Genomic DNA, 10,484 nt, shown 5'->3' with positions numbered 1-10,484 from the left:
GAGTACTGCAGGGCCCAGCAAGGCACCCCAGACCCCCAGAGTGTAGACAGGTACAAGTGGAGGGCTATCACACCACATATCCACATCTTGCCCTTCTTGGCAGTAGGAATCCACAGAGCGTGGGTCACGAGGGAGAGCAGGAATGTAGCTCTTCCTCTCAGACTCCTGCTCTATCTAACACAGGGTCTTGGATCACTTTGCTTTGGGAAAAAGATGTCACAGAGGAAGAAAATACACTTGCTGCTGAGGTTGGGATGCTTCTCAGTAAAATATGTCTTCACAGTGGGACTCCTTCAGCTTAAGGGGATGAAACACAGGGAGATAAACTAGTTCTGCTGCATATGTAGAGTACATTGTATTACCCAGCTGATATATGAACCTCTTGGATTTCCTTTCGAAGGTGATAGTCAGGATGCCAAGCTTTACAGGAACACGCACCACCATGAAAGTAATTGTGCTTTCTCATAATGAATACTCCCTGCTTAAGGGGAACAGAATCGGCCTGAAAGAATCACGTTGCGAGTTTTATTGTGCCTAAACAAAAAGATAAATGGATGGTCAGCTTTAAATTCATCTTTGTGTTGCAGAATCCGATATCCTGGTACCTCTCGGGACTCGCCGCCTTGTTCATTGACTTCCAAAGAGACTTTATGGATGATCTTTGACAAAACCACTCCTTTTGTCTCACACATCTCAGAGAAATCTGATGCACTCTCATTGAAGACATTTGTCATTCCCAGGCTTTCCAGAAGTGGCTTCAGGTCATAATCGCCTTCGACACTGAACTTTGGAAGAAATACGTTCACTTTGGTGTTGGCCATCATGCTGGGATTGGTCCACTGTAATAATGTCTCAGGGGTGAGTGCCTTTTCCAGCTGAAGACATAAAGGAACACAGGAAATTAATGATCAGTCCAAGGAAAGAGAGGAGAAAGGAGGGGGGAAAGAAAAAAGAAAAAGGAAAAAAAAAAAAGACCATTTCTGAACTTCCCACTTCTATCAAGCTCAAAAAATAACATTCAAAAGGCAATCTTTGCTTTTGAATTCACAACTGTAGCATTCAGGGTTGACATGGTTTTGGTTATACTGATATAAGTATGATTCACTGCATCTGACAAGCCTCCAGAGCAACTCCACTGAACGCATGTGCTCTGACCATAAGCCCCTTACCAGCTTTTAACAGGCAATCACCTCAACAGCCACACCAAGGACCCTGAGAAAGCCAGTCCCTACCCAGGCTACACCCGGCTGACTGGCAGATCCAAACATCTTGATTTCTGACTCTAGACAGTAATGAAATTGCTAATAATTGGGACAGAACACAACTCCAAATCTAGAGCCTGATCTCAATCCAACATGCAGCTGCTTGAGACATTTTTTAAAAACTGGTAAGTGAGGAGGCAGGATTTGGGGCCAAAACAAATTGGTATCAGGAATCACCTCATTTGCATTTTAAGAAGAGTACCTTACAGTGGCAAGGGGACCATCCTCCCACATTGAAAATTCATGGCCATTTGCAGCAAATTACAAACAAGACTTGCATGAGCATCTGTCTCTTAGTCCTTAAATTTTGAAGAGAGGTGAAAATATGTTCTAGAATTTTCATAGAGAAATAATTGTTCTTTAGGAAATGCCTTACTCTTTTTCAAACTTTCATGCAACTGTAATAAAAATGTCTGCTTCTCAGATACCTCTGATCAAAATTAAAACCTAGAGAAGGGTAAGAGCTCGGCAAAAGAAATCACAGGTATATGACAACTAAAAAAAAATTAGGACACCGGTCAGCACTACTGAATGCCCAATAATAGAATCAGTTTGCTATAGCAAGAACAAAAATCTTAATTAAATTAATTGTTTTGAGCCAGACTTGCAAATAGATAGATTCCTAAAATGTGTCACGGGTACCTTCTGCACTTTACATTGCCTTCTGTGCAGGCCATATCTAAAATAAAGTCTTGTTTATGACCCCAGACTTGGCCACAGTGGAAGTGGTGACAAATATGACAACAGGAAAAGAGAAGCAGAACGAGAAGGTTAAGTCACAGGAATTACTTTTTGTTTCTTTCAGCATAGCATCTAATTAACAAAAGCTTTCCATAAGCATGTAAGGGGAGCATTTCAAGAGAAGCATCATACTAATTCTTATTGCTTTTTTTTCCTCTCACCTGTTCTAAGCCAGTGGTCTCGTCTTCAATCTCTTTGGGCAGCAGAATGAGCATGCTTATATGTTTGTTAAGGCATGGAAGCTCGAGGATGGCAACATTTAATTCTTTTACATAGCCCAGACAAAAAGTAGCTTCCAGGTTCATCATTTGCACTGGTTTGGTTTCAGTCTGCAAAACACAGAGGAAACAATCTCTCATTGCTGTTAATTGGCAGCTAAGCTGGTGGGAGGAGAAAGCGTGTAAGATTGCGCTGCAAGTGGTACACGAAGTGACCATCAGAGAAGTTGTTGGCTTTCACAGGTAATGAAACCAGCTTTAAGAGACCCTTGTAGTGAAAGCTGGTGGGCAGCTTCCCAAAGAAGAGCAGCACAGAGGTCTGCTTAATACAACAGCAACATATCGGGGATGTGTCTCAAAAAGGGAGATTTACCTAATATTGGCGGCCCCTCGTGCCGGTTTCACCGAGTGCTACAAACTATACTGTCTACAGGGCATCCTAATGCCTGTAAGAGTAAAGCACTGAGCACACCTCAACAGTGACGGCCAAGCTGTTCATATGAATAACTGATATTTTGGTTCAGGAGCTGAAACAGAGTAAGAAGAAATGCCAGGCTTACCTAAAGCCACGTGTCTTTGCTTTTCATGAATGAAACAAAACAACATGAAATTTACAAATTTTTCAATTTTACAAACCTTTCTGTACATGGAAACTTGTTTTAAAATTCAAATTCAGGAGTAGAAGTGTTGACACTTGGAAAAAATTGAGATATTTCACTTCAAAAAGTTTAATGTCCACCGTATACTATTTAAAACTTCTTTAGTTGAAACTGGTGGCTGATGTGGTAATTTATGAATATTTTCAGTGAACCTGACACTCCAGCTTTCCTCATGTACATATATATACACACATACATGTGCATATATGCATATATATTTTGAGTATAATGTCTTCAATTCACAAAAGTTACACAACTTTATACTTTGGTTTAAAACTGACTGTCTGATGACAATATTCCTCCCCAGTCACAGAATCCAGAAGACAAGAGCCACGGGAGTTGCACCCACTTGGGCCTAGTGGCTAAGCAGGGCTGATAGGCAGAGGGCTGCAGCCTGACTGGAAAGAGGGAGACAAGATGGGGTGCCATCCCTGGGGAGGGAAGCACAGGGCCAGGCACCTAAGGGGTATACTCGAAGACATTTCATGTGCGTAGATGTCTCACGCACTCTGCAACCATGAGAAATGCAAGATTTTGTGGTTTACCCATGCTGGTTTTGGGATGCAGCCTCTGTACAGGCTGCAGTCTCTTGGAAGCAGCTACCCGTGAGAATAAGCATCCTTTATTGCAAGGAATGGCAGCTTCGGGTCTCTTGTATGCAGCTGCTGTTGTCTGAATATACTAACAGGACAGTCTGTTTTCACACTGAGCCTTTGAGAGATGGATGTGAAAGAGCTTGCAAAGTTTTAAAAACAACATGACAAGTAAAATGGTTTTAGGGAGCCTCTCAACAGCATTTAAGTTTAGATGGACTCTAAGAATGCCATGGCAATAATAAACATTTCTCGTTTTCTCTTGCTGGGATTTCCTTAGCTCAAAGTTTGTGTTTTCTTGAATGGAAACAGTGTTTCTTACTCTCTCTGGAGAACATACCTTGTTGACTTTAAAAGGACATTCTTTGATCTCCGCCTCTGGGAACTTCTTCATCCAGTTTGTCACAAAATACGCTGCATTAACTAGAAGGATCTGAGTCTGGTCACTTACACTATCCTCATTCAAAACATTCTCCATTTTGCCTACAAAGAGGTTTAAGCTGGTTGTTAGTACAACAATACATTATCAATATACCAGTTGCTTCAACTGAAAACCAAAACACTTTGCTGAATTAAAATATTTGTGCCCTCCACTTCACAGATTGATTTCAATTCTAATGGAAAATTCCAAAAAGAACCATTTACTTAAAATGGCCTTTTAATGTTTGAAATGGGAATTGGGATCAAGACGCTTCTTCCGAATGACAATTTTTTCTCGGCTCGTATGGCATGGAATCAAAAACATGTCTCCTGGGGCTTTTTCAGTTCCCTAAAGAAGATGCTGAGTTTTCAGTGAAATTCAAGAGGTGTAAGCAGAAAAGCATTCACCATGTGGAGAGTCAGACTTGAAGAGTCATTCCAGATTAGCTGCTGCTCGTTTCTGGAGCGCTATGTGAGAGTACAATAACCAGAGTAACAAAAACTACTGTTCTGGTTACAGTTCATAACAAAACCTGCAGACGACTACAGAAAGAGCATGGGGATGTTGCACCACCCCCTCACTCCGTTTTAGGCCTGCCTGAGTGCTGAACTGGGGAGACAACTGCACAGATTGCACAGGTTTCCCAAACTGCACGAATTGCACAAGGTGCTCCCCATGGGCGCTTGTGCCAGCCCAGGAAGGGCCAGACCCACCTCAAGCACCCATGTTTTCATTTTTGTACCACACGAGGGCAACAGGCAGCAACCAACCCCAGAGCTACCTGTGCACAGGCTGCAAATAGGCTCAGTTGTGGTGCTGGCTGCACCCCTACACCCCCAGAGACCCCCAGGGGTCACCGGTGTGCATCTCCTGTGACTTGGCCCTTGGTCAGTGGAAAAAGTGTCTGCAACCCCACTTCCATAGGAAGGTGCCTCCAAATAAGAGCAGCACACCCCCTTGCAGTACCCTTCGTGGCAAAGCAGCTGAACTGTGCTAGTAATTAATTGCCTGAAATCTGGAGTCCAGCAAATATTTCCCATGAGAATAAAGCTTTTAAAGGAAACCAGGGCCTGGGTTCGATGTATCCATGTCAGATGTTTGCGAAGCTAGACAGCTAGGAGCTGTCAGTCTCCCAAACTGTCCTGCTGCAGTCAAAGCTGTCAGCAGCTTTCCCCAAGGCTAATGCAAGATCAGGCTCAGATTTCCACCTTCAGAAACGTTGTGGTTGTAAAGTTAGTGATTTCCAAACAGGCATACATGTGTAATCCTCATGAATACAAATAATGGGTCTAGTCCCATTGCTTTCACTATGCTTTTACTTCTGAAAACATTAGTAAAGGTGTGTCATGAGGACAAAGATCTCTTTCTTCAGAGGCAAACAGCATCCCCAAGGCTAAGCTGTACTCACCATCAGTCAGCTCTGAAAGAGATTTGTTGATCTTCTCTCGGGTTTCCTCAGTTTTTCCTTTGAACTCCACTAACTCCAGTTCAGACGGAAAAGGCCTCTTTGTGGAGTTGACAAAGTCCTAAAAGACAGAAGGTACAACAGTCATCCTTGGTTCAATGCCATCCACTCAGGGGCTTTTTACACAGCCTGCAACATCAGCATCCTGAACTTCACCACAGTGTAGCTGGGGAGTTTATCATGATCAGCTGCTATCAAATACCAGCAGGTAACACCGGGATGCGCAGCTGCACTCAGTGCACCACTGCTGAGGTTGTCTTCAGTCCAGTGGTGTTACATCAGCAGGCAAAGCAACTTTGGTATTGCAGGAGTGGCCACGTTACCAGAGTTGGAAAGGATAAAACAACCTTTTTCTCTCCTGGGTAAAAGTCTGAGAAGAAGGCCACAGGCTGCTCACACCATGTCTGCCCTCAACAGATGAGATGTTTATTGCTATGCATGGGTATTGGCCTTTTCTGTAGCAGAGGCTAACAGCAGACACATCATTTAAGCTTGTTGAGTTTTCAGAACAGGGCTTTCAGGCTAATGTTGTCCTTGTTTATGCAAGCTTATTCAGTAATTACCTGGGTGTATGACCTGGGCACACACTTGCACCACTGACTTTTTTTTAAAATTCTTTTTCACTCACACTTACAATGCAAAGACCTTGATGTGGCACAGAAGTTATGTTGCATTCAAAACCTATTAAGTCTACTGACCCAAAGCACATTAATGAAAGAATTACAAGCGTTATAATAGTTACATAGCTTGGGGTCAAGCAGCACTACTAAGTTTTATGGTAACAGAGAATATTACGCTGTTCATCGTCTTAATCTAGTCACATAACAGCCGAAAGTGAGAGCATTTATTTTCAATAACATTGCAGTGTGACACCATGACCCATCAAGATGCTGGTCAAGCGATTTGTAGCACAGGGGCTTTTCGGCAGTACTTACTGTGGTAGGATTAAGAGACTTGTCTACAAAGAGCCGTTTGACCATTTTCAGTGCAAAGAAAGAGCTGAGTTTGGAAACATCTGAAGTTACTGTTTGAAAGCCAAAAGACACATCTTTGACATCTTGTAAATGGAGTACCTGTTAAAAACACAAAACAAAACATAATCAAATATTAAGCATCTATTTTTAGTTTATTATCTAAACATTCCTAACAGATTAGCAAAAAATAATGTTAGTTTGTAACCAGACCTATGGCTTATTATATTTAATCTAACAACAAAGACTCTCACTTTTGTTTCTCAGAAATCCTTTATTTCTTTGACAGCCTCACATTAATCTAAAAACTGATCCTACCAGAACTTTAACCAAACATATTTCTGTCCTATGAACAGTCCAAAGAAACTGGTAGACCTGTTCATGCTGGTGATGTGGCTTAGTTGATTAAATCTTTGTAGTACTGAGTCATAATGTTTTCACCAAACTTACATTCCTGTCCAGAAACCTGGAGCTTTTAAGCCAGATAAATGAGAGTCGTGGTTATTCTTCTTTCTAAAAGTGATCTAGACCTTTAAAAATGCTGAAAAGATCAACAAGTTTTCTGATTGCTGTGACTGATACATGACATCATATGATATTTCAGCAAAAACTGATCAGATAACTATGTCTGTTTTGGTAGGCAAAGTATGAGCTGGAGGTAGGGCTGCTGAGCCACACATGGCCACCTCCCAACTCCTGGGAATGACCAGTCCAGTTCTCAGAAGATCTGTAGTGATCTAAAACTCACTGATTTTAGGCACCAGAGGTGAGACCTTCCTGCTGGTTTTGTTTGAAAATAACCCTGTAAGCACAAACTGAACTTCCAGACTGAAACAGACTATGGGGCCTTCAATGGAGGCTGTTTCATTACAGGCAATTCTTTTCTCAAATTCCCACATGAGGCATTGCAAGTGTCAGCATTCTCCTTCGTCCTTCACTCCCACTTTCTCCCTGAACACATCATATCTTCACAGACACAACAAATTGTTGTCCTGCCCTAACCGCCCCTCAGCATCCTCCGCTCCCCCCACTCGGTTGGAGCAGACAGAAACGAGCTCCCAAGGACACAGCCTCCAGCATACCTCTCACAGCCAAACTCCATGGCCATTTCCTCAGAAACAACTTTCTCAACTTACCTCCTTTCCTCCAATACTTTTATTTCTTAGCATGTTAACTGCATAAAACACTTCAATGCCTGGGAACTATGTTTGGAGAGAAAGCTACGCTGCAGCAACTTCTTCACCTGGGACAGGTTTTAATGCATGGTTCTTAACTGGTACTCCAGAGTAAGACTGCCAATCTGGCTCCTTTAGCATCTGGTATTTAAAACCCAAGCGTGAATTCAGGGGCAGGCAGAAGCTAGAGCAGGCATGCAAAATAGGAGATACTGCATTTAAAAACCTACCACCTTCTCCTTAGCATCTGCAGTCAGCACTTCTTATACTCCACTTGAGAAATCGAAACCTAAGCGTGCTTGTGTAATAGAACTCTCCTTGTGGATGTGTATGTTAACTTTTTATGAGATGGTTCAAAGCAAATTGCAGACACAAGTGAAAACAAAATTATGTGAAGGTGAATATTTTGAACTCTCCCATTCAAAAGACAGTGCTGAGGAAGCTGTAGGATATCATTTAAATAAAAAAAAAACCAACAACAAAACCCCAAAAAAAAACCCAAACTAGAGTTTTTTGGTTTGATTTTTTTTTTTTTTAAACCAAACTTGTATGGAAAGATCTGCAATGCCTAGAAAATGGATACATCACTGTGTAGCTCTGAATAGCACAAGACTCATTGCAATCTGTGGCATGAGTGTGGGCACAGGCGGCTGTGCTCAGGGTGTCTTCAGTGAGCGAGGAATTCGCAAAGGAGGGAAAATGCATTCAAATATGCAGAACGTCTGTCAGAGCAAGGTGATAATCAGCACACAAATGCATGCTGAATTTGCTTCTCATTCACCTCTAGGTAACTGTAGAAACTGTAGGCACCCTCGCTGGGATAAAAAGGGACTATGTAAATCCCTGTTTACACAAAGGCAGCAAAAGAGGCTGCAAAGCTGCCTCTCTGCACCAGAGAGTGAGCTCAATAAACTGATTGCATCATGACAGCCATGCTGCATCATAGCATTGGAAACGTCTTGAACACCATGAGCTGCTGGCAAAGAGAAACACTCACATCGTGCCCTCTTCTACTGCATTAGCCTCCTCTCAGCTGCAGCAGGCAAGAGGGGAAAGTCAGTGCCAGAGCTGCTGAGCATACTTGTTCTGGATAGATAGTGGCAAAATTATTTCCAATTCTATAAAGTTCAGACACTCTTGAACAATGAAAAAACATTGTCAGTGACTATGGCTTGCAGCCACAATCAGCACTACACTAAAAGGAGGCAAGGCTTTAATGCAACTGTTGAGAACTCTGACATGTCCCCTACAACCTTGTACGTGTTTGAGCAAGCTGTTTCTCGATTCCAGATTTTTAAACCCTTGCTGGGTGATGCTATGGCATGTGGATCCATTCAGGAATGGATGAGCAGCCTGGCTCACAAGGGAACCAGAACTCCAGTAGAATATGAACAAGAATAAATAAGAAAGCCACCCCCAACAGCCATATAATTATACAGCTGCAGAGCAGGCCACTGAGAGCTTACCTGTTTCATCTGGTCTGCAGTATCACCTTTTGTAGCTTTATATGCCAGAGCCAGAGAGGTTGAGGTACACAGTGGGGCAAAAATTACATTGGCTGTTTTGTCCTTCTCACACAGTTTTTTGAACATATCAACTGCAAATGCAGTGTTTGCTAGTTGCAGAGCATCCATCGTCATCCTGAAACAGAAAAGGGAGAAGAAGTGACTCAGAGTGAAACCCTAGCTCCTGCTCTGGTGGAGCAGGATCAAAGCACTAAAAGGAGACTAGATCCCAGACTGGGTAGCTTGAACCTTTGGAGAGGAGGGGGAACCTAATCAAGCCCACTCAGCTTCAGAGTCCATTGGCAGCTCCTGAGGAGCAGGCAAGTTCTCATCCATGTCCAACCAAGGAAACGCAAGTGGTTCAGTAAAAGCCATCATTTTCAAGTGACACTAGGCAATGCCATGTGTTGTGTGGAGCCAGCATTACCAGAAGCACTTGGGGGATACCTGGGAAAGTCAGGGTAACCCATACATATCGGGTCAAATTGGTTCACATATGAATTCAATCTTGTTTTAACTGATAATCTTTAAATGTACTAACTTATGAAGTACTTTGCTTATGTTCTGGGCTCTCCTGGCTCTCAGACAAGCCTTTAATAGTTTCATAAGCTTTCCTGTCTCTTGCTTCGTGGTTTATTGTTCATTAAAGCTTTAGGTTCGGTTCATGTCCTTCCTCTAATGGGATGATTCTCCATTCACCTTAGCCTTGCTAGAAGTCTCCAAAAAGCTATTGTGGTGGTTCAGCCCCAAGCAATGGCTGAGCACCACAGACAGCTCGCTCACTCCAGGAGGAGAAACAGACAGAGTTGGGTTGGGATATGGACAGGTTACTGACAAAGCACCTTGAAAGGGGAACAATAACAGCCCATCACAAATTACACTCACACCCAGTGATAACACAGAGCACCACAGGATGGAGGACTGACCAAGCACCCCAGACACATTCAGACTGCCCTGGAGGCACCCAGGAGCACTGCTCTCCGACCTGCCCCTTTTAGTGAGAAGTGACATCAGGTGGTGTGGAAACAGGCCAGGCTGACTCAGCTCACCTGAACTGACTCAGGTCTCCTGAGCTGACTGCTTGGGGAGGTTGACTCTGGCCTGGCCAGAACCAGGATAGCTATCTGGTCCAGTCAGTGGAGATTGTCCTAGAAACATAAAGGAGAACTCCTAAATAAATACTGCTGTGTGCTCACTCATCACTTACACCATTTTAACTGCAAATGTTTTCCTAGCCGTCCGTAATAACTGCAATTGCTGTGGGGCTGTTAGATGATCTGCACAGGCAGATAATGGTGCCCAAAGGACAGTTGCTGCAGTCCATGCTCTGGGAAAACCAAGAAGTATTCCCATCTTCCAGACTGCTTTCACATACCTGAAATTGCACTTTGGTGTAAGCACATTTGTGGAGATTCAAGCTAATGAGTGTGAACCACAGAATGTCAGTCAATAGCACAAGTCTGGCTCTAGAACC

The 10,484-nt window shown here is 43.0% G+C and overlaps 1 protein-coding gene across 1 annotated transcript; it reads right to left on the bottom strand.

The window, feature by feature from the left end:
- Window positions 1–482: 482 nt before the first annotated feature.
- SERPINB5 (serpin family B member 5) lies at window positions 483–9,145 on the bottom strand (the record flags this gene model as incomplete). Its single annotated transcript, XM_084279766.1, has 6 exons — window positions 483–875; window positions 2,165–2,332; window positions 3,814–3,956; window positions 5,303–5,420; window positions 6,295–6,432; window positions 8,972–9,145. 6 exons carry the CDS (start codon window positions 9,143–9,145, stop codon window positions 483–485), a joined length of 1,134 nt encoding a protein of 377 aa, XP_084135892.1.
- Between the last annotated feature and the right edge of the window lie 1,339 nt (window positions 9,146–10,484).

Source organism: Gallinula chloropus (assembly GCF_964237585.1).
Source record: "Gallinula chloropus genome assembly, chromosome: 2".
Taxonomy (NCBI): Eukaryota; Metazoa; Chordata; class Aves; order Gruiformes; family Rallidae; genus Gallinula; species Gallinula chloropus.
Note: the sequence above shows the minus strand (reverse complement) of the source record. Positions and strands in the feature narration are given on the sequence as shown.